This window comes from Barbatula barbatula (assembly GCF_947034865.1).
Source record: "Barbatula barbatula genome assembly, chromosome: 3".
In the NCBI taxonomy this organism is placed as follows: Eukaryota; Metazoa; Chordata; class Actinopteri; order Cypriniformes; family Nemacheilidae; genus Barbatula; species Barbatula barbatula.
The window spans coordinates 10103215-10127735 of NC_136764.1; the positions used below are offsets into that span (position 1 = coordinate 10103215).

General features: G+C 38.3%; 3 protein-coding genes across 3 annotated transcripts; all 3 read right to left on the bottom strand.

Moving 5' to 3' along the window:
* Positions 1-31: 31 nt before the first annotated feature.
* Positions 32-1054, bottom strand: LOC306891329 (dual specificity protein phosphatase 14). The gene is given in 3 exon segments (XM_079451479.1): positions 32-411; positions 415-671; positions 987-1054. Coding segments are annotated over 2 exon segments (507 nt in total). The 5' UTR covers positions 664-671; positions 987-1054; the 3' UTR covers positions 32-153.
* Positions 1055-2017: 963 nt separating this feature from the next.
* Positions 2018-8981, bottom strand: nlrp3l (NACHT, LRR and PYD domains-containing protein 3-like). Its single transcript, XM_079451417.1, has 11 exons — positions 8817-8981; positions 8152-8203; positions 7925-8068; positions 7787-7828; positions 5928-7611; positions 5344-5427; positions 5136-5207; positions 4453-4707; positions 4020-4106; positions 2968-3087; positions 2018-2799 (listed from the first exon to the last, which is right to left on the bottom strand). The coding sequence occupies exons 2-11, from the start codon at positions 8153-8155 to the stop codon at positions 2781-2783; spliced, it is 2511 nt and encodes an 836-aa protein (XP_079307543.1). The 5' UTR covers positions 8156-8203; positions 8817-8981; the 3' UTR covers positions 2018-2780.
* Positions 8982-10529: 1548 nt separating this feature from the next.
* kif5ba (kinesin family member 5B, a) lies at positions 10530-24444 on the bottom strand. Its single transcript, XM_079451398.1, has 26 exons — positions 24136-24444; positions 19556-19643; positions 19365-19438; positions 19144-19248; positions 18718-18766; positions 17625-17680; positions 17433-17520; positions 17215-17339; positions 17031-17135; positions 16638-16783; positions 16262-16410; positions 15919-16127; positions 15682-15750; positions 14923-15129; positions 14694-14837; positions 14426-14611; positions 14237-14354; positions 14092-14147; positions 13894-14003; positions 13593-13694; positions 13226-13286; positions 13064-13135; positions 12844-12948; positions 12516-12732; positions 12262-12397; positions 10530-12137 (listed from the first exon to the last, which is right to left on the bottom strand). The coding sequence occupies exons 1-26, from the start codon at positions 24259-24261 to the stop codon at positions 12134-12136; spliced, it is 2907 nt and encodes a 968-aa protein (XP_079307524.1). The 5' UTR covers positions 24262-24444; the 3' UTR covers positions 10530-12133.
* Between the last annotated feature and the right edge of the window lie 77 nt (positions 24445-24521).

A 24521-nucleotide genomic window follows, 5' to 3' on the forward strand; every position in this document is an offset into this window, starting at 1 on the left:
ACTACTAAATATTAAAACCTACAAAAAATGACAATGGTATTACCCTTAAAAACTGAAACCTATGACACATTATGCCAAAATACGGTAAATACATGAGTCCTTTTCGATCTGAAAACCTATATATTCTGTTCAAAACCTCATCAAAGTCCTGTATTATACATTAAGGCAGTATAAAGAGTCCTCTATGGGATGTATGGTTTCTGGTAGGACACCTTGGGAGGTGGCCACCATCTTGATGCTGTTTCTTTGAGTTAGTTTCTTCTCGTACCGTAGCAGCTGTCTCCAGAACCCTGCGTTTGGACGGATAAAAGGTCGAGCTGCTTGAACCTGCAGATGCGCCTGAAGAAGTGAGAGTCCCTCAAACCTCACGAGAAACGCCATGATCAGAGAAGGAGACCTGCTTCTCCCTGCCTAACAGAACACCAGTGAGCTTCCGCTGCGGTTTTGATGTATCCGTTGAGCCACAATGTCAAAGTGCTGGTCCAGAGGGGCGTGAGGTCTGTCCTCTATAGGTACACAGATGCAGTCCACCCCCTGGTACTCGGGGCAGGGATATTCGGCACAGGCATTCACAAGCAGGGTGATGCCTCTGTGGGACAGTGCCGACTGATTCAGGGCCTCCACTCCGCTCAGGTACAGAGAGGGAGTGACCTGGGAGATCATCCTAGTGACTGCAGAGGACATGTAATTATATTACATTTTACATATATTTGGCAGACACTTTTATCCAAAACGACTTATTGCATTGAATGTGACAGGTGACAAGAGTAATGTGCACTAAGTACTACCATTAAAAAGTTATTATTTTGACCAATGCAGACACGTAACTTTTGACACTTTAATAACAGTGAGGACTGATGGAATGTGGCTAATCTCTTCCCCTGAGTCTGTGCAAGTGAGAGTTTATGACAAGGAAGCGTTTATAAACAGCACATGAAGACGCCGGATGGAAAATTCACAGCGCAGGAGGATAAACGTTTACAAACCTTCTGCAGTCTAGAGCGCAATACAGAGGTCGTCAACGAAAAAATCTCGGGGTGGTCGCCATTTTGGCCCCACTGTGACGTCTTTTACGCACTTCCTTCATGGGTCATGCTGGAGCAGCGGCAGCGCCACCCAGAGGCTGATTGAGAACTAAGCAGTATAAATAGAGGAATAAACGCAGAAATAACGGAATTAATAAATAAATATAAAAAAAGATTGCCATTGAATTTAGTAGCAGCTGTGTATCCCCCAGTAACATCTGCAATCCATCTGTTTCTGAAGAGCTGTGAAACTGGTTTGAGATTTTGTAAGAGTGTTCGTCTCTCACCTTCTTAAATGTATTACAATAAAGGATAAAAGTGTGCCTGTCTCACCAGCGTCACAGTGAACACACACTCATTCTTCCTTTGGAAGTCATATTTGTCTGTGTAGCCTATATGCTTTGCCAGACTGGGATCTTGAAGTCTGATACCTTTTTGAGTCATTTCTTGCCCTTAACTCCTAAATAGGTGCTTCACAATGTCATAGAAGAAGCATATCTGGGTGAAAAAAAACCTTTAACATAGGAATCACCGTTCTGTGTCACAGAAGGTTCTGTAGATTATAAAAAGTAAGAACAGTGGTGCTTATACAAACTTTTAAGAAAAAATATTAAACCAATAATGGTTCTTCTATGGCATTGTTGTGAAGAAACTTTTGTTGCACATGTGAGAGATTTATTTTAACCTGCATTTATTCGAATTCTACTATACTACACTACACTACACTACACTACACTACACTACACTACACTATGTACTATGTACTATGTACTATGTACTATATACTATATACTATATACTATATACTATATACTATACTATACTAGGGATTGGTAATTACATTTAAAAGATCAAACATTTGTATAGTTTGTATAGTCAAAAAATTACAGCTAGCATTTAGACATATAATATAATTACTTCACAACTTACCATGGTCTTAATAAATCATGAAATAATTCAAGCTTGAAAAATAGGGGAAAGAGACATCTCATAATATTGATTTAATATTTTATTTACTCTTTTTCTCAAAACAGAATCACAGTAATAAAATCACAAAGTAAAAAACGATCTATTTCAATCAAAATCATCCTTCATCATTAAGACCAATTTATTTATTCAGAAGGGGGGGGGGGGTTATTTAGAACGAATTTATAACACTCCCCAAAAGCAACATGAAAAGAATGCAAAGGATAGATACCATGTCCTCTAATACAAGAAACAGTGATATGTAGTTTTGTTGCTCATTCTATTATATGACTAGAACATGCCCTCCAAAATAGTTTTTTACTGTAGGATACACACGACTATACGATTTGTTATCAATATTAATTACTGGAATATTGATCCAATCATTAAAAAATCTGTCTATTATATAGTATAATTATATAGTAAACAGCAAGGCTAATGTATGAGGCTTTATCCATGTATTTATTTACACTGAGAAAACTATGGTATTACATTAAAAGAAATCGAAAAATTAAGAATGAATAAGTGTTCCTTTATTTTGTATTGATGTTTTGGCACAGAACTTCAGATATTTAGCAGTTCCTGCAATAGACACCTAGTATTCAAGAGTTCCTAGTAATAAACGATATTTCACGTTACTATTACGCTGCATTTAAAAAAATATTTTTTGCCATTCTTTGTACAATAATGTAAACATACTTTTACAACACAAGATTACACACTGTATCTCCATCCACAGCTCAAAGAATTTCTGTCCCCTCAGGAGTTCACTGCTATAGCCATTCAGCTTTAGTCCCAAAATAAAGGCCTTAAAACAGAGAGAGACAAAAGACCACAAGTTTAGAAAAATTGTTAAGTAATGATATGGGGGAAATGTACAATATTTATATAAAAATATTTACTGTAAAACATTATAACAGTTCTCATTGTTATTAAAACCATCAAGATCTTTAGGTTAATTTAAGGCTTAATTTACCTTCGCAAACCCTCCTCAGAAAAGCCCCGGCAATCCACGCGAATTGTCACCATCTGGTTGCAGCTAAGTTTACACTCTTCATGACGGGTGCATTTTTGAGACTGCTTGTTGCATCTCATCCTATTACAAACCAGAGAGAAGAAATCCTATGAAGGTAAAATCATTCTAAAAGATTTGCATGCGCAGAATAACATTTGTAAAAGCGTACGTGACATTGCAAGCATAACATTTTTTTACATACGCAAAAAAGCTTTGCAAAGGTGTAAATCAGGCTTCAAGCGAAAGAAAACAAGTTTGCAGCATTGTATCGTTTTTCAGGAAGGGGGTCAGTATGGATATTTGTTAATAATGATATTTGTCAATATGGATATTCATCTCAAACAAACGCATCGATTCACTTCAAAAGACTTTTGGTAAGACCAGAGCCGTGTCGAGCAGTTCTTTGATCGATGGATACACTTTTTGGAGCTTCAAAAAATGTTCCCCCATTCACTCCCATTCTACGGCTTGGAAAAAAGAGGATACGTTGTATTATAAGTCCTATTGTATTATTCTTCAAGAAGAAAGTCATATTCAATAAGAATTCCTTGAGGGTGAGTAAAACATGGGGAAATTTCACTTTAGGAGCAATGTGGAAATTTTAGCGTCATCTAGTGGTGAGGTTGAGAAACTCCTTTTTGAAGCACTACGGTGGCTGCACAGAACTAAGATGTGGTCCCTTTTTCATTTCTTTGCCGAAGGAGTTATTAATGAAACGTATTTACGCTCCCTAGAGCAGTTTGTAGGCTGTAGAAACAACATTGCGAAATTCCATGCAAATGTACCAGCGTTGTATGTAAAAAGCTCATTCCAAGGTAATAAAAACATGACGTGTCAGGTATTTATGCACCTCTGAAGACATGTAAATTATATTTAATTTCTGTCAAAAGATCCTACACACTGGTACTTCAACATTCATTAACGTTCATCTATTGCATTATTTGGATAGGGCATTCAGTCAAAAAGTTGTGTAGCAAACAAATTTGATGTTTCAGAAAATAAGATGTACAAACCCATTAAATGTCATTGTGCAGTTTTGCCTTGTCCGTGACCTTCGCAAGATAATGATTCCCTCCTCCAGTATGTACCCAGCATTTATCCTAGAACACACACATTAAACAAATCCAATATCAGGTAGTGCTAAGTTCATGTTTCATACTTTGTAATTTCATAATAATTATGTAACAGCATTAATGAATGTAATTGAAAATTTTAATAGAACATTAACTGAAAACATGTTTCCAAATATGTTGTTTACACGTTTTCAAACTATTTATCCACATAAGAAAAAGGTTGCAACATATTTCAAGTGGCACAAAAGGCATGCACAAGGTAGAGACGTGCAATTTTTTTTATGAAGCTCCTCACACATGCAACAAAATCTGAAAATAAACATTTAGGATTTTAAAAACTTTAATACTGTACATGAATGTGTCTATTACTTACTTGAGTTCTGTTAAACTGGGGCATTTCTGGCTGAACAAGACGGCCCAGACACACAAGCTTTCATTCAGGCAATCTACAGACAGTTCCATATTTTCAAGTTTAGACAGAGTGACAGACATCAAGGCATCCAAATCCAAATCATTAAGTTTTTGCAAAAGGTTTGTCCAGTTGATAGGTTCTGAACGAGGCAGAGTGAAATTGAGTTGTTGTACAACAGGATATTTTCTGGAACACCGTGGAATCTTTATGGAGAAACTAAAAACAAAATAAAGAGCAACAGATCATGATTTTACTGATACAACATTACAGTGTAATACTATTCTGTTAAGCACTTCCTAAAGATAGTTTTATAATTTATAGTTTATTGTTAATTCACAATAATGTATCATTAAGGGGTGGTTTACATTATGTGTAAAGCTCATTGTTATTAACCGTATGTTTTGGTATTTTAAAAAGCTTAATATATTGCTGAGATTTTAATTTCTTATATCTGCATAGAAACCTGTATCCCATCAGTACATTGACATTATTGCTTGATCTGGTTAACTTTTGTAGGGTTTTTGATATTTGACAGACTGAGGACTAAAATACATTTATTGTACATGTTAATACATAAATCTGTCTTATCGTTTTCTCTGTTTATCATAAGAAAATGCTATTTAAGCTACCTGCGTACAGCTTACCTGAGCAGTTCATTACTAAATGACAGACGAAGTTCTTGGAAGAAACCTTCTGCATAACAGTTAATATAAACACTGCAAATCACAAAACAGACAAAAAAGCCTATGAGCTACATGTAAATTAAAAAAGAACACTAAAGAATGATGTAGAGGATGAAGTGTATGTGGGCATAACACATGTATTACAAGATACAATGTTAAAAAACATTACCATTGTGAGCTCAGGGTTTGTCTTCCTGTGAGAGCACACATTAGATCAGCAAAATCAGAGTCTGTTGGATTTTCTAGTTGAAAGCTTCAAATAAAACCCAGATCATTACTCTTCTGACTTTTATTTAAATGTAATGATGGCATTTAACTCACTATTACATTTTGAAAAAATGTTTAAAGTTCTTTAACAGAAAGACCACAAGATTTCAACATACTATTAGTTATATTAGTTCAAACTAATATTCTATTAGTTCGACATATAGGCCTGGTTTCATAGACAAGGCTTATCTCAAGCCTTAGTTAAATTAGGCTATTTCAGTCTCTTTTATAAAATGCTTAAGAAAGAAAACATTACTGGTGGGTATCTTGAGACAAAACAAGTGTACTGGCTGCTGGCATATGTTAAGGTACTTCAGGGCAAGTTATTTTCAGACATAGAATTGTCAAACATTCATTTCAATCTTTGATTACCCTTAAACCTTGTCGGTGAAACCAGGCTATTATTTTAATTTGTTTCAAATCCAAAAGTGAGACTTAATTTGCACTTTAAAAAATATCTAGAGCAATGGTGATTAAACTACTTACAATATGTTCTCACACTTGTGCAGTATAGGTAGAATTATAGACAACCTTTCAGATGTTACCATGCAACAGAGACTCAAATCTTTGATGCTGGGACAGCACTGAACGCAGTACACCAGCGCCCAAAGGTCTGTTCGTTTTATAGATGCACCATGTGACCTAATCTCACGGCAGACGTATAAAGCTTCTTCTACAAAGCTCTTTTCATGGAATTCATAGAGACAGTTTAACATATACAGTGTGTGAAGACAGCAACATCGTTCCATGAGCCATGTTTTCAGATAGGCCTGTGCATCTGGATGAACAAACAGACCATGTTTCCCAAGTCTGCGTTGCAAGTGCTCATTCAGAAGACCACATGCAAACTTGACCACATCATCAGAATGTGGTAGATGTTGTACATGTATGTCACCAGTGGGGCATAGCTGGGTTAGTTTCATTAAGGACTGGTCTTTATCCAGAATGAGATAGTACAGAGCAGTAAAGAACTCCTGAAAGCTGAGATGCATGAAGCTGAACATTATCTCCTGCTGAGCTCTTTTTTTAAAGAGAAACTTGCACAGAAATGGACTGCAAGCGGGATCCTTCACTGTCCCATAGACAGTCTGTGCATCAAACAGAACTTGTTGTTCCATCATCCCTCTCTCTGCCAGCTGGCCCAGACTCTTCAACAGGGTCTGGACAGACCCACTCAAACCCTGACAGTGATGCTCCAGTAGAGTGAACACAAAGTCAACATATATGGATGTGGCTGTTTCCAGACCGGTTGTTACATCTCCACCATCATTGAATCTTTCTCTGATAACTGTGCAGATGATCCAGCAGATAACAGGAATTGAACAGGCATTCGACAGGGTTTCATTTGCCTTTACAAACGTATAAGCCTTCCTGAAGAGTTCCTCATCTTCAAAGAACTTCTGGAAATATTCCTCCACGCCACTTTCAGAGAAGCCTGTTATCTCAGTAAAACTGTAAGGTGTTTTGAGCAGCTTGGTTAGTGTGTCTGTAGCTGTAGATCTGGTAGTGACCAATAGGAAGGACTGTGACTGGACGTGTCCCTTCAGCAGGGCACAAAGAGTGAGTTCAGGTGAGCATCTCTGGTGTGGATCTGTGGGTGGTGTCATGCTATAAATGTCCTCTGTTAGTCTAAGTTCATCAAACCCATCAATAATGAACATCACTCTCTCCGGTGACTGCTCTAACATCTGTGAGATCTGATCTGAAGTTAAACCGCAGCTCCAGCTCAAGAGCTCCACCAAACTCTTTCTGTCAGGAATGCAGTTGATTTCTTTACACTTCAGGTGAAACACAATCTCAAATTGCTCTCGGTAGAGGTCACCAGATGCCCAGTCTAACATGATCTTCTGCACAGCAAAAGATTTTCCGTTGCCAGAGTTTCCCTGCAGTATGACAGCACCAGGAGTGATTCCACGGCCATCTGGGTCAAACAGAGAGTTCAGGACGGATTCATGACTGTTCCTGGAGCTGAGAACCTGCTGGAAACTCTCTCCTTTAGAGGATATCTCCTCTTCTCTCTCCTTTCGATCTCTATATTTGTCATTGATCAGAGGTTCAATGTAGCGCTGACACAGCAGCACATGTTCACCGGGCAGAGAGTTATACTCTGTCACATGCTGGTACTCACTGCAGATCAGTCTTTTATATTGACGAATCACTGTGTTTATTTCTGCAGAAATAAATATCTTAATGATCATGTCTATGTGAACATCTATTTATGTTTCTGTACTGTATACAACAGGACTGCTGCAGTAACTAAATTAACAGTACACAACACAATATTAACCCGTCAAATATTTTCAATGACTCCAAAAGGATCATAATAAATTAAGCTCATCATTTACCTGGTGGCTGTCTTTTCCCAGAATCTGGGTGATAACTACCTGCTAAAGATTAAACACTTGCAGTAATAATATTAACATGATATTAACATGCAGCATTAACATAACATACACAATGTATACAACACACATATGTCTTACCAGAAGTATTATGTATTATTTGAACATTGCCTGTAATTGTATTAGAAGTCACTATAGGTGCTGTAATATGGCTTTCCCTTTGAGCCACAATACTAACTCTTGGCACTGCATCGGCTCCAGAGATGCTTCTCCTATAGCCAAACTCTATATGAACAATGGAAATGTAGGTAAAATACATTATACTATACCATAATATAATATAATATATGCTGTAATACGTTTCTAACCCATTTTGTTCTTGTAGAAACTCAGTTTGACATATTAAGTCCTGTCCTTTGTCTGTAAGAAAGAAGCATCTTGTTAGAAAATAAGATGCAAAAAATACAATGTCTTGATAGTGACAAAACAATGCCTATTTAAAATTAAACACTAACTGTGTCAAAGACAAACAAGTCTCTAGTCCAACCAGAAATACAACATTCTTTGTTTGAACTTTGGTCTAAAATGTAAAATTTTAAAATGCTTTTAAACAAAGAAACATCATGGCATATAGCTAAAATATTTCTCCCGAGTCTCCTTAGATAAAAAAAGCTGTTATGGTTTTAAAAGTCATTTTAAAATAATCTTCAGAAATTTACAAACTGAAAACTCATGGTGAACACCAGAGATAACTGCTATGAATTTAAGAGGCTTCCAGAGTTGTATAACCTCTAATACAGCTCTATTCAAAGTTTTAACTGAGACTGGAAATACTTTTCATTCATGCAACTATCATTAAAATAAACAAATCCTATCCTATACATTTTTAATAATCTAATAGTCCATACAGCACTGTTTATCTGCATTTGTGTTTGAACACCCATGAACACTTTCACCATCGCAAACCAGATTTAGCATAACAACAACCAAACGTGCTCCTTGTGTTAAAAGAAAACAGAAGACAGTGACTTACCAGTTCAAAATATGCTCGGAGGAAGCCGCAAATGAACAATACAAATAGAGAAGACTCCTTAGACACTTTCTGAGAAATAAGGAAGCAGTAGGATAGTTTCTTATTTAGATGTTGGTTGAAGATTACATCACCTGTCCATCTGTGACTGGTTGTATACACTGGTCTGATCGTTTTAAAAGAACTCACCAAACAAGTTATGGGAGGGAGGTTTTGAGCTAAATCTGTGTTTAGGTCTTTTAAGAATGTGCTACTGTGTGTTGATATTCTGACCTGTTTGTGTGACCTACACCTTTAAGCTGGGATGTGTTTCTGACTCTCTTTCAAACTGAGCATAGAACACCGTAAAAAAGTGAAATTTACTGTATTTAAAATATACCGTAAAATATTTTTGGTAAAGTTAGGATACAAGGATATATATAAAATAGTTTCGCCATTTTTCTTGTAAATGTGTTGTCTTGTTCTGTAACTTGTTGTTCCATCATCCCTCTCTACGCCGGCTGACCTAGACTCTTCAACAGGGTCGGGACAGACTTTTTCAAACCCTGACACTGATGCTCCAGTAGAGTGCTGTAAACATGCTGGTACTCACTGCAGATCAGCCTTTTATATGTGTGAACTGTTGAGCGCTTTGCTGCAACAAAAATCTATCATTAACATGTTTGGAACAACTATAGTTGGTTGCCAAATCTGGAAAATGCTGAAAATTTGGGGAAAATAAGAGGAATTTTGATATTTTTTTAAATAGTTATTTTACGTAAGAAATGTTAACATGAAGTTCACACCAAAGAATAATAACAGAATTTCTCAAAATAGCCCAGGTCAAAAGTTGACATCCCCTGATTATTAATACTTTGTGATGTTACCTGTACAGTTAATGACAGTTTTTATGTTTTGTTATAGTTGTTTAAGGGTTCGTTGTTTGTCATGAAAGTACACACAAGATCGACATCAGACTTAAAATGTACCCGGTGGCTTTGTTTTTTCAGAGTCTGGGTACCTAGTAATACTTGCAGAAGATTAAACACTTGCTAAAGTTAAGGTAATTTTGTGTTATTTAACTTCATTCAATTTTTCAAGAACTAACTGATCATCAAGATTGATTTGATTATGTTGAAGCAAATCTGAATATTTTCAACTAATATCTTATTTTGGAGCGTCAACATCTGCCCCTGCCCTGAAACACCACACAGAATAAACCTCAAACCTTTTAGGATTATAAACTTCAAGGCAGGTGTTAGAGCATAGCCGAGAGACCGCTTTTTGAAAAGTCCTGTTTATTTCAGATCCAAAATATTTCCAAAGACTGAAAAACTAAGAAACTTCTAATTTAAAACAACAACTGGGAAGTTTCCATAATAATATGCAAATGTGCCCTATGGTGTGAGGGCAAAAGTGTAGAAAAAACTAAAAATGAAGATAAATGTCTCTTAAGCTAATTATAAATATAAACAATACAATTCTGAAAGTTTGTTTTCAAAATTTTGCTATCACACCATAGGATACATGTACGGTTTAATCGTCAACAAATCAAATACAGTTTTGGCGCTCTTCAATGTGACGTGACCGAATGTAACTAGGCAAACTGATGTCTGAGGCTGGAAGTGGGACATTTCAACACTAAACTAACTAAAGCTAAAAACCTTCAGTAAAAGATTTAACTTGAATCAACTCAATCTACTCTATGCAAAAACAGTAAGGTACTCAATTATATTAAAAGACAAAATATTTTATAGTTATCATATACTGAAAAATGACAGCCAACATTTACATACAGTTCAATTTGCCACAGGCCTCAAAGAAGAGAAAGAGACGTCATGTTTCCGAATTTTGATTTAATCACACGTCATGCAGTCCAACCAGAAAAGTTTTCATAGTTTCATTGCCTTTTCCTAAACCAAAATCTCCCAATAACACCTTTCTCTCGGAAATGAACCAGTACCTTTCTGTCAATTATAGAGTTACTATTACACAGTAATAAAAATCATTTTTATTTGAGGTTATATTTAACCTGTGGCATTTCCCATTAACATCAATTTATTATCCTTCATACACAAAATTTTAAGAATTAAGGACTAATAACGCAACAGTGATTATAGTGGTCCTATTCTTAAAAGAGACAAAAACCCAAAAAGTAAAACATGAAAATAATGCAAAAGGTCATCATGTCCTGCAATTCACATCTCATAAGCTTTCATGTTCAATTTCTGGAGTGTAAACAACTAAATTCAAAAGACTTGAAAATAATCTAAAAAACCCAATTCCAACTCGACGACCTCTGGAAGAATGAATTCATTAGATTTGAAGCATAAACCAGCCCCCACAAATATTGCTAAACTGATTGGCTGATCAGTAACAGAGGCGGTGCAGGCCAGGAGTGACATCACAAGTTCCACAGTTACCTATAACCAAGCATCTCATTCCATTTACTCATAAACGAATGAGGATTTTGATACATGACACGGCAAACTTTAATCAAACATTTGTTACTTAAGAAACCATTAGCACTTGCAAACATACGTTTCAATTGTTAAGAAATCTTTCATACAACTGTAGCCAATCGAGTGAGGTTTGGTAACTCGTGTCTGGAAGTTTCTCCACCTTCCCATTTAAAGATCCATAAGATCAAAAATAACAAATCAGATAGCTTTCATATCTGAATGACTGTTCCATTCTTACAACTGTACTCCCTGACATTTGAACCTGTTTAGAGTTCTTCATGTGGGTATATCCCAGCTGTAGTAAAATAAACATTGATGAACACGTTCATATATCTCTATTCTGGTATTTTCAAGCTTATCACATTCTAGACACACTGACCCGTATAGTCAAGAAATGACTTCCTCTGCAGACATCAGGAAGTAGTTCAAACTGAGGTTACAGGTGAGCAGGGAGCAGCTGGAGACCGCAGACGACTCGTTTGAGGTCTGTTCTCATTGGTTCACTCCTAAGAGAATCTGCCCTTGAGGTGTGTTTAACCTAACGTGGAGCAAACCCACTGAAGTACAGATTGATAGAGCTGATTGAACACATTCTGGACTGCATTAGTTATTCATTCTGTAAACGTTTATTTCTTGATTTCCGTTATCTATTTTAAATATATATAGTGCATGTGTGTGTGAGCCAGAGTGCAAAATTCATAAAATAATTAGCTTCAGAGGAAAACGACAGATTGGGGGAGTGGAACTGTACAGCCATGGACATGTTGAGTCAGAAATCCTTGCGTTGATGCCAACAGGAGGATTTATGTTATGGAATGACAAGTTTCCATGAAGATTTCTTGCATTCTGCATCATCTGTAGTGAGGGATGAACTCGTTTTCAGCTAAAAAACAGCACACAAGAAAACACAGTGAGAATTGTCCCAGGAGTTCAATTAAGTAATAGCGGGTTGTCACGACAGTCGTCCTTTACATCCAAGGTTCTTTTTCGCTGAAAACTACACAAACCTCTTCTCTGGTTTGACTCCGCCTCCTCTAATGGGCATTGGCTGATTGTTCTGGTAAAGGATGGCACCCCCACCACGAATCGCATTGGGGTGAGTGGGAGACGCTGCAGGTTGCTGTCCGGGCCTGATGGGTTTAGCTACATCAAAAGCAAAGACACCAGATGTTAACAAGACACCAGGATGTGCGACTTATTTTGAAGGTAAACAAAAATATATACATGTACATATACAGTGCTTGTGTAAGCGTGCGCTCACCGATCTGTGCGGAGTGTCCTCTTCGGGCTATGTTCTTGGCTCTCACGGCCTCTTTGATGCGGTCCACCTCCTGCTGGTATCGCTTGCGGTCGCGGGCTGAGTTCTCTTTGGCGTCTTTAAGTGCGGATTCCAGAGCCTTCACACGCTCTGCTGTCGCCCGCAGGCGCTTCTCCAGTTTAGGAAGCTCACAGCGCAGGTCTGCATTATCACGCACCAGCTGGAGTAAGAATGAGAGAAAATAAGAAAAATGATCAGTTAGATATTATGAAGAAAAGTGCGTTTATCATCTGTGCGTGTGGCTGGATGACCTTTTCTGGTTTGCATTCACCTGTTTGTGGACCGATGTAAGTTGTTCTAGATTGTTCTCCAGAAAAGAGATCTTCTGTTTCTGAGCGGCACTGCCACCAGTTTCATCAGAATCCATCTCGGCACTCTACACACACAATGAGGACTTTTAGTTACAGTACATGGCAGTGTTAATACATTTATTTGAAAATATATCATGTCAGACACTCATAAAGAAAGTCGCAACACGGTTTCCCTCCCACCTTCTTAACACGAGTGGCCAGATCCTGTACAAACAATTTCCTGAGGTTGTGTAGAGTTTGTAGCTCCCTGGCCTAATTGTGCAAAAGAAAAGGACACATTAATTAAAAGCCACTATTTATTTTTAGTCGCCCTCTAGTGCCAAAAGGAGAAAATGCACTTACCACAGTCTCCTCCAAGCCTTTCAAATCTTGCCTGGCCTGTTCTCTGCGGTCCTGCATCACACTGGGATCCACACAAACACACACAAAGAGTTAATGGAGCCCTCACTATAAAAGCATGCAAACTTCTTTTATTGTTTATTGTAATCGAATTACACCATGCAAACATTCTTGTACTTAGTATGAGCTGAGTCTGTTTAATTTTGCCGTGTTATATTTATGAATCAGACCTTAATGGTCAGTATTTAAGCCACCGAGGCCATGATTACAGAGACTACCTGTAGTTGGAGATAAACTGCATAAAAGACGACTGACCAACTCGAATAATCTTTAATAATCAGAAATGGTGGTATGCTTGTGGGAGACATACGTGAGCTCTTGTAGCTTTCGGCTCTTCTCTTGGTCATTGGATTTGAGTTTCTCATGCTCAACCCTCAAACGCTCGTGCTCCAACATGATCTTCTGATTCAGACTAGACAGAGTGAGAAAGAGAGAGTTCATAAGCCAGGAACACGACATGTGGTAAAACAAAATGCAACAAAACGTGTCTATCTGTAGATAATATTGATTCTCTTCAGGAGGTGTGTGTGTTAGCGTAGCTTTGATGTTTGTATTGAAGTGATGTAGTATGTTGATGTATGTGTGTGTCTGTTTGTGCATGCGTGTCGTACTCCTGTAGATCAGTGATGAGTCTCTCTTTGGTGTCCAGGTCGTCTCTCAAACTGCTGATTTGTTTCTGATGAGCTTCTCTGTGATTATGGATTTGCTTCTCCACTGCCTCCTATAAACACATTCAACCATTAATATATACATTCATTATTTACTGTTCATTCTGAACAAGCATGTGTTTATGTGGGTTTTATTTTTACCTTGACCTCATTGGCACTCTGAATCTCGCTCTCCTTCTCCATAGCATGAACTTTTTCTGAACACACATGCCAGCAAAGAAAAAAACTTGCATTACTTTGATAAACAGTGGGTGTGTTATCATGTTCTTTTAATGTAAAAATGTACCCTGTGCATTGATTTTGACCAGTTCCTCATTGAGCGAGTCAACATCTTCCTCCAGTTGTCTCTTCTTCTGCTCTACGTTCTGCAGATACTCCGTCAGTGATTTAATTTTCGCTTCATGCTGCAAGACATCCACTCATTAATATCAAACACACAAGTGTTTCTTTTGGCTGGGGCGAGAATGTGTGGTACCTGTTGGATGCGTAACTGACACGCCGCCAGCTCCTTCTCAGTTTCATCCATCTTCTTGTTGCCCTCAGACTGCGTGTTTTCCAGTTGCTTGCAGCGTTTGACCATGGATTTAACTTCGGACTTCATTTTACTAATATAAAGTCTGGCTACAGTGAACTCTTCGTCTATCAGACCGCTGCCCTCGTGCTGCAGGAGAAAGTCACATTTCTTCAAACCTGTTTACAAAACCTTCAACAAAATCAAGACTTGTGCATTTTGTATCACTCACCTTGATGTCATTGTTGCCCACAGCGATGCCGATCTCTGTTAAGTCTTTAAGTAGTGATGACATCATCTCTGTAACCCTCTTCTTCTGGTGATTGGCCATTTCCTTCAGTTTCTGGAGCTCTGAGTCTATGGACGCCAGGGTTCTCTGACAAAGATGCATTGAAAGAGTTTTAAGTTTATGTTGTTTTTCTCATGACAGAACACCAAAGTAATGCTCCTCTGCTACTCACAGACTTCTGGTTCAGTTCTTCGCTGAGGGCTTCGAAGCCCTTGGTCTTGTCCTCCACCTCCTGGCTCTTCTGGTCATAGTTGACAGCTAGCTCTTCCAGGGCCTGGAGCACCTCCTTCACCTCTTCTTTAGACGCATCATTCTCCAATTGTAGACGTGTTAGCTCCACCTGCTGGTTGTCATGGTCTCGACGTGAGGAGGCCAGCAGCTGCAACACACACATAAACATGTGCAAACGTAAACACACACTCTATTCACAGAACCATAGTCGCACAAAGCCCATTTCTAAGCCCAAGGATCTGATTATAAGTACAAAAGTGATTGAGACTTAAGACTAAGACTGATATAAGTGGACGGAGCTTATATAGGCATAACTCAGAGTCTGTGTGTTTAAAGTAGGATTTAAATGGTATTTTATCTTCAGTAGCTAAAAATTGAAACTTAAAAACAAAACTGAAGGTATAAATGCTGACAGTTTTGATAATTGGAGAGAAAATCGCCCAAAGTTGGTCTGAATTAGATCAACATTCAGTTGATAGGACTTAAATAACTGCCCAGAGGTGGTGCCAATATGGCCACCAATTGCAGAGACTTCCCTTAAAAGGACTTTAATGTGGCCAATGGTTAATAAAACCATGCTCTCGCTGCAGTAAAAAAAGTTTAACCATATTATTTTAATAAAAACTATAGTTATAAATCCACAAAACATGCTTACTACACCATGGCTAAGGGTACAAATACAGAGAGAACCACAACTTACCTCTTCCTGATCCAACATCTGCTGCTTGAGCTTCTCCACCAGCTGAGACTGCTGGTTAATCTCTTCATCCTGAAGAACAAGTCATTGTTAAAGATGCATGTCAAAATAGAAGCATAACATCACCCCTATACAGTTCCACATTTTACCATCGTAAGCCAAATTGGTAAATATTCAGGAAACACTTTTTTGTTGAAGTCCTTCAGTTGTAGCTTGTTTTGTATGTATGTACGTGTGTACCTTGTCATCAAGCTGTTTGTAGAGTTTGGTGAGTTCAGCCTCACATTTATCCTTCTCTACATCAGTAAGTCGGGTACCCAGCATGCTCGGCATCGGCGGATTGTTTGGCGTGGATGCAAATTTATCATTATTAATAGTGTTATCCAGCGCTAAGACTTCTGCGTTTGCCTTCTCCTTATCAAACTGCTCTTCTGCAGGTACCTTCTCACCTGCAGGACACACAACATACAAAACCCCCTTGTTTAGAAACATTTCCGACTGGCAGTGACATACCATGCATATACGTTGTGTAAGAAAAAAGGATGCTTAATGTTTGGTCCGTTAATGTAATTGTCCGTCAAACCTTTTCTCCAGCGGTTCAGTTCGTTCTCCAGCCATGTGATGGTATTGCGAAGACTTTTGTTTTTCTCTTTCTCTCGTTCATATTTCTTCTTCCACTGTTCTGCTGTCAGCTCCACATTGACGGTAACTGTGTTCTTAATCGTTTTTGCCCTGTACACACACAGACATGCTGTTTTTTCACATGGTGCTACTTCATTCCTTTTTAGTTGTAGGACTTATGCAGATCTTTATTTCAGACTGGTTTAAGTATTTTAGACTTCTGTATAATAATTTCAGACTGCTGTATAATAATAAATGCATAAATAAGTGAGGCTTTCATCCTGAATATTGAGAAAAAACAAAGTGACAGAGGTCAACAATAGGTGTGCGTTTCTAACCTTTGTCCAAACATGAGAGTGGATTTGGTCTCAGCATCATTGTATGAGGAGGGTGAACAGCAAATGACGATGGTGGTCCTACAATTTCCACCCAGTGAATCCTGCAAGATCCTCGTCATTTTACTGTCTCGGTATGGAATGTACGTCTGCGAGAGAAACACAGAATTAGAACAAGAGACATTGATAACAACGAATTAATCGTTACATCATGGCACAATACATCACTAGTGTTTCAGCATACCAATGTCAATAAAGTGAAAATCCAATTACTTTTTAAGCACCACACACACAGTATAAGAACTTCCAGACAGAATAGTTTTACAGGTTCAGGAGGAGCTTAAGCCAACGGAACAAAGAGTGTAAAAAAAAAAAGAGTGTTTGTGACAGACTCACCGAGCCCTCGGCTAATGCAGATATCACGTTGCCCAGTGATGATAGAGACTTGTTGATGTTTTTGGCTTCATCCAGTAAAGCCCCTTCAGCTCCTGTTTTACTGACCTGTGAGACATGTATGCTTTTCAGCAGACACTTCCAAAGCAACCTCCAATCAGTTTGTGTGTTTCAATGTGAATCAAACCTTCTCACTTCCTGCCAGGTCAACCAAGTAGAGTTTACCGCTGAGCTTCTGTTCCGTCTGTGTGTTTTCTTGCTTCACATTGATGAGGAAGATACTGTGACTTCTGGAGCTGTGTTCATTCATGTCTGAAACACACACATATTATTATTATTAATATTAGATGCATCACAGACTCACACAATATTGTCTCTTTGAGTGTGTGAGTTTTGTATCCGTACTTGTCACTGCCACATGTCTGTTTGATTTTCCTTCGTCAATAGTGTCCATCACTTCATCTGGACTGCAAACAAACCGTTCAGTGCAACCCTAAAACCAGACACACACAATTATAGCAAACATAACTAACATGTTGCATCTTACACTGGGACAATATTTACACAGTGACAGGACAGCAGGTTTCAGAAGCTCACCTTGACATAAGGAACCCTGTTTTTGTCTTCATGTACGGATAAATTAGTCTTTGAAACTGCAAGACAGAGCGGAGACATTATTTCCCATCGAAAGCGGATTTAAAATTTTATTATCTGAATTTTATATCATAAAATCTCCAGATTACACAATTGTTTTCATCTGTAATGATGTCACTGTGTCACTGTGCGATTTTTACTTTGGAAATCTTGACATGTCGTTCACAAGAAACAATGGCAGATTATGCGTGTCCTCCCTAATGAGAACGGGTTGTTGTCTTTTACGACGTGGGTGACGTTGACTGGATGCATATATATATACTGAACCCATCTCAAATAAACTTTGACTGAATCTGGAATGTAGGTTTTCCTGTGAGAACCTAGATTTTCCTGTGTCCTGGGTTACATCCACATGGGATATATATATCTTCCTATAGGCTGATGTCATTGAGCAGGCGTAACTATAGTGACTAACTGACTTTAGGAAAAAAGCGGCTGCAGTATAAAAATAAACCAAAGATATGGGAATTGAAGCAGCGTGTTTTGTACTGGCTGTTTTGGCATCAGAAAAGCACTAAAAAAGAAATAAATCCCAACAGTGGACATGTTCCTAGATTGCAAGATGGGGACAGAATGGGTTGTCCATTCTACAGAGAGAACTTGGGGTAAAGTTATGTTATGTTTGGTCATAAGAAAATGCAACAGAAAGCTCGCCTCCACAATTTCAAAAGACTGTTTAAAAACCATCTATATAAACATAACATGTTTGAATGCTGTGTACGGAAGAGCTTTGCGTTTCTGTGCTGTGCTTCTATTGGTCAACATCACTACAGCGTCACAGCTGTCGTGAGTGACCAGAGAAAGAATTAAACATGCTAGTGCGACCTCGCAGGAGCAATTTTGGTTGTCTTACACTATGGCGAACTATACGAGACGACGCGATTGAATCTCGACGCCCCATGCCGTTTAAGAATTACTACGATGTCCTACGACATGCAAATCGGGACAAAATAGGGCTAAAATCGTGTAATCTGGAGAGGCCACTAGGTGTTTAGCTCAAGTGGCAAGCAAATGTATGACATGCTGCCATACTCACCATCCAAAAGGTCCCGAATCTTATCCAGATATATTTCAAAATACGACACCTGTCATAAAGTACCAACAGAACAAATCAAGAGAACAGATAACAGGCAGGCATTTCTTAAAGAGACAAAAAAATATTTTAAGGTTTATTCATTCTTATGTCATTCAAAAACCCATATGATTTTCTTTCTTTTGCAGAACACAAACAGTATATTCTAAAGAATTCTGGTAACCATACAACATTTGCCCTCATTGACTTTCTATTTTATGGACACAAAAAAAATCTTCTTTTGTGTTCCACAGAAAGAGTCATACAGGTTGAGCGTCATGAGGGTGAATAAAGGACATCATTGTTTTTTCGGGCTGAACTATCCCTGTGCCAAATGAGAAGAAGAAAAGTAGAGTGAATGAATGAAAGACATGCTTGTGTGTGACTTACTTTAATGTGGAACTCCAGGTTTTCATCCATAGAGTAAATGTAGTTAAAGATATCTTGTACTATTCTGGGAATAATTCCCATTGCATCTGTGTCATGGAGATTTCCCTTGAACACACGATCAAGTCGGTAATTAAAATACACATAAATTAAGGTACACTGCACGATTCATGGTCTTTGACTTTGAGATTTTCTGTCACACATCGTAAAACATGCAGTCTCACCTCCATTGTGTGCGTTTTGCCCGAGGACGTCTGACCATACGCAAAAATGGTTCCATTATATCCTCCGAGTACATCTGAGAGTGTGACAATATGATTAAACCTCATTGTATATACATAATAAATTTCCTTCGACTTGCTTTTAAAGGTTACTTTAACTATGAATGAAAGCAGAAGGAATCCATAAATGTTACCTTTGACAATGTCTTGAGCGCAGGCCTTGTACACCTGCTCCTGTGTTGTGTTCGACTGGAAAACTCTGTCGAATGCATATGGCCTACCCTGTGGAGGAGACAACAATACACATTACAGCAAATACAATTAGATTTAATCTCACAAATTGAAGATTATGTTCCAGCGAGTTTATGGTTTATGAAATATGCAATTGTTGTCACAGAACATCAGCTGTTGTAATCCGTAAGACCATTGAGCTTTTACATAAAGGTAAAAAACACACATAAGACATCAAATATGATCAGCCTGAGCAAGCAGAAAATTGTGCAAATTAACTTTAATATTAATTTATGCAATTCCAATGCCTTGATTTTAGTAAAGTTAGTACAAGGTCATAGCCATAAATGCCACGGTACTAATAATTGGCATAATTTATTTCGGTGTTTCGGCCTTGGTTTCGGCCAAGAATTTTCATTTCGGTGCATCCCTAATAATAACTGATGATGATTGGCTGATGGTCAGCGTTTGCCCACCAGAGGCAGAGGAGGGCGGGTTTTCACACACAAACAATATTCCGTCTCCTAAGGAATCTAAAGTATGCAGAAACTAACATTCCGCTATCATAGCGGAAAGCAGTCAAAACATTAAGAGCATTTCATGTTGTTAAATACGAAAAATATGTAGTACAGTAGAGTACAGTATCTGGCAGTTGTGAAGTTGGTACAGTATACAGTACAGAAGCGTATATTTATTTGTTGACCAGTTGTGGTCAGTAAAAGTTTGTTATTGTTCCAGTATAGTAATGATAATATTTACAAATACAATATTTTCTGTAATAATATATTGATATATAAAATATTGAATTAAATAGGTGTCTCTAACATTGACCCACAGCAACAATTAGATTAGTAGATTGGTGTCTACACTATTGGTAGACATGATTAGACAATGTTTTATACAAATCATTTATACTATTTAGTTTCCATTTTACTTATTTAACATATTTAATATTGGAGGCATCCAAGTTATTTGACATATTTGATATTTTTTTTATAAGATGACGGAAAAGTTACATTCCCTGGTACTTGGTTATTTGTGTTGCGAAGATGAACAGAGGGTTTTGGAACGATTCAAGGGTCAGTAATTCTTGGCCGAGGTTCCCTTTAAAGCGAGCAATGCATGTCGAGTAACAAATTTAATCATAACAAACTCATGAGGCTGAGAACTAAGTAATTAATCCCATCACACATTTACATCTTGTTTTTTCTAATGCGTTTCGTGACTTCCACATTCAATAGACACTGCCATTTTAGTAATAATACCTACAAAAAGTCTAGAGGCAAGTAAAGAAAACACTGTGTTATATAAGCGTGTAGAAGTCACGTGTAGAAGTCAGTACACGGCAAAATAACCAAATGAGTTTAAAACCCCAGAAATGTGTCAAAGACGTCTCGGTTCGCTATCTTTATGCACTTAAATGCAGTCTTGTGAGACAGCTGGATTTGAATTACGTTGCGGAAGAGTTTGCTCTGAGGAAATCACAAACTTTTTAGTAAGATAACGTTAAATGCTTTGGCGATTGATATTGCTTCATTTGTAATGCATGGACTGTTAAATGCTCGTCTACTTAATGCAGCAATGTACATAAACATAAATGTAAATCATGCAATGCATAGGCTTAGTTTATTCCCACGTTATAGTAGTTGGAGAGGTCAGAAGGTTTTTTAGGTGTCGAGTACTGTGAAAAATAAAAAAAACTATTTGTGTTGTTTCTTTCTACATTTTACTCCGAAGTTTTTCTATTCCGCTGAACTACTTTTATAGAGTTTTCTATATAAACACGCTCTAGACGGACGTGTTTTAACTGTTATGCCTGCGTCTGGCACCGTTTGCAGCGTCTCTCACATAAACACGATGGTTTTGATACAGCTGACCAATTAGATGACGCCGAAGGCGGGACGAGTGTAGTAAGCTTCTGTTTACAATGGCAACTTGGCACATGGCAATTTCTGTTATCAAAAAATGCCACGAGACCAATGCGTTTTGTGCTGCATTTTTAGACATGCGTTCTGTGCGACACACTCCTAAATCCTGTGTATTTCGGCATATGTGCAACACAGTATGTGACAATCACTATGCACCGGTTAACTGTCCAATCATAGCACACCTCGCTTTTCAGCGCGATGAGCTTTGTAAAAATCTGCACATTTCAGAGAGGCGGGCAAAGAGGAGATACAAACATGCACGGTATGTGGAACATACAAAGTGTTTAACCTTAAATCGTGTATACACATTGCATTACATATAAAACAAAAAACATGATTTGTTTTAGCCGTGTCATATGACCCCTTTAATAAACAGACACACATGACCAAATGCATACGTACACACACGGACAGTCGCTTTGGTTTTTAAATACATTTTCAGTCACTTTTTTCTGCACAATTACACAATATGGACAAAAGTATTAAGATGCCCCTCCTCATGAACAGGTTTGACTACTTCATTGTATTTGAACACAACTTCACTTCCTTTCTGTGAACACATATCTTAAAGCCACAGCTTATGATATTCTAGAGAACTGTGTGCTTCCAATGTTAAAGTAACAGTTAGGGCAGGGCCCTTTTCTATTCCATTTCCAACATGACAATGACCCTGTGCACAAAGAAAAAAATGAATGATTCATTCTAGTGTGGACGAACTTGACTGGTGTCTGCATATTGTTTTCATTGTCAGCTGATATAAACAAATATACAGGTGAGGACGTGACCACTTATAAAGACAAGCCTGAATCTTAATATGTCCAAAGTTTGAAGGAAATTACATTGGACCAATAATGTTTAACAGCTTTTCACAACCAAGCCACTAGTTAAATTCTTGTCTCTATTGTGACCATTATTGCCACTGGTTTTACTGCAAACCTCATAACACAGTTAACCTTCCAGTAAGGGCAAGCACACTGTAAACTCTCAATGACATTGACAATTGTTAGAATACTTACACTGCACTGTCATGAGTTAAATATAAAAATGGTCAATGTACACCATGATCTATATACTCTTAATGTATGGGCTGTATGTCGAGATACACAAAGTGACACCATGGAAACCAGCTTCCTATTGGAAGTTGAGGAACATTTTCCAAAGTTCTAATCGAGGCCATTCCATAGTCCATACCAATGTTCTCATGACACACTGAGTCATAGAAGTTGCACAGGGTGGAGTCCTCTCTATTCCCAATGCATTATCTCACCTTCCTCTGCCATTCAACTAGACACACACACACACACACACACACACACACACACCTTACTTAAATTACCGTGAATAGGCCTGAAAGTCTCCATTTCCACTCACTCTCTCTCTCTTAGTTGTCTATACAACAGAAAATAAAGATATCCGTTTCAAAGCCGGTCTATCAAGAACGTACAGACAAAAACCAAAACAGACCCAATTCGTACAACCTCATCTACAAAGATTTGTGAAAATGAACAGGAAATGCAGGAATGAAACGGTTTTAATGTTTACACACATGGGATGGTCACCCAATATACTTCCACAGAGCTTGCCAGTGAGTGTTTGCTTTCAAAGGCCATTTATTATGCTACAATTGTCCAACAATAGATACAGGTAAGGAGTTATGATGGCATGCAACAGACTCTCGCGCTTGAAATTAATAAACTTCTGACAGAGACAGAAGCTTTGAAAGTGTTGCCTGCCCAAAAACGCGGTTGAATCTTAATGCATTAATAACACCAGCCATGTGTTTCACTAAACATACACACCACCACATTTGCGTGTCTATGTTGTTCTTTTAAACAAGCTGAAACATCAAGGTATTTTTTCATTCCCTGTTGAACAATAGAAAATCCAAAAGGTTTCCATTAAAAACCAACTTTAAACAGCTGTTTACTAAACTAATAAACAAAAACTAAATGATGTAGTGTTTTTGAGCCGTATTCAAATTTAAGTTAATTGTTTTCCCATCCGCCATCGACTTGCCACCAACAGCAGGAACACATTACCAGTAGAGACCATTATAGTTTCCATTTAAACCAATACAACAATTCCCATTCAAATCATTAGGATGTCTTTGATGGGTTCTATTGTCTTTTATAGCAGGATAGATATTAAAAATGAGATTCTAATTAAGTTTCATTCATATTTCACTCAATGAGCCTCATGTCCACATCTGTTATTGAGACACCAGATTTAAAATGAAGTGTTAGAGACCCCATCATATTGTGTATTTAACACCCACATTAAGTGTGACGTTTTCTTGTTCTCTCAACATATCCTTACATACAGAAGTAATACTTTAAACCTAACGTTGGTCCATAAAAACGTGACTGAACAAGTGACTGAATTCTGACTGCATTTCCGCGTTAAATGAACATATCCAGCTAACACCGTTAGCCGGCAGTTGCTACAGGGAACAACGCAAAAAAGGCCGACGAGTCATCGGACTTGATCAACTGACAGATATCGGTGTCAGATGTTTACATTTAGAGATCGTGATCGGTTTTTGTGCTGTTGGGATGTGGGTCGCTAGCATTAGCCGCTCGCGGGAGAAATAAACGATAAAATCAGATGACACTCACCCCGATCACGACATTGTCTTCGCCCTGAAATTTGGCTATGTATTTGTCCCCCCTGGTCACCTCCGAGCTGTTCAAGGGCCTGAAACGGCAGACGACTTTAATCGTGCACTCCGCCGGGTCCGCCATATTCCCCCGGTTACCGAAGCACGAGAGCACCGGCGAGTGCAGGCGCAGACGGATGCGGACGAGGGTACACAGAGTTCAGCCTCTGTCCGAAATCTTGAGCAATGGGGTTTGACTGGCAAGCCGTGCGAATGCACGATAGGTGCTGCACTGCACGACACGGCGGATCGCTGCTACCGGGTCAGTGACGTCACCGGCGGATCGCTGCTACCGGGTCAGTGACGTCACCGGCGGATCGCTGCTACCGGGTCAGTGACGTCACC

Coding starts and splice junctions, on each gene's coding strand:
- nlrp3l (XM_079451417.1), bottom strand. Junction 5,208..5,343: donor CAAACCCTGAGCTCACAATG/GTAATGTTTTTT, acceptor TGTGATTTGCAG/TGTTTATATTAACTGTTATG. Junction 3,088..4,019: donor TGCACAATGACATTTAATGG/GTTTGTACATCT, acceptor GGTTTGTAATAG/GATGAGATGCAACAAGCAGT.
- kif5ba (XM_079451398.1), bottom strand. CDS start 24,261: ATGGCGGACCCGGCGGAGTGCACGATTAAAGTCGTCTGCCGTTTCAGG. Junction 19,644..24,135: donor AAGACAATGTCGTGATCGGG/GTGAGTGTCATC, acceptor TCTCCTCCACAG/GGTAGGCCATATGCATTCGA. Junction 17,521..17,624: donor ACAGGGTTCCTTATGTCAAG/GTGAGCTTCTGA, acceptor GTCTGGTTTTAG/GGTTGCACTGAACGGTTTGT.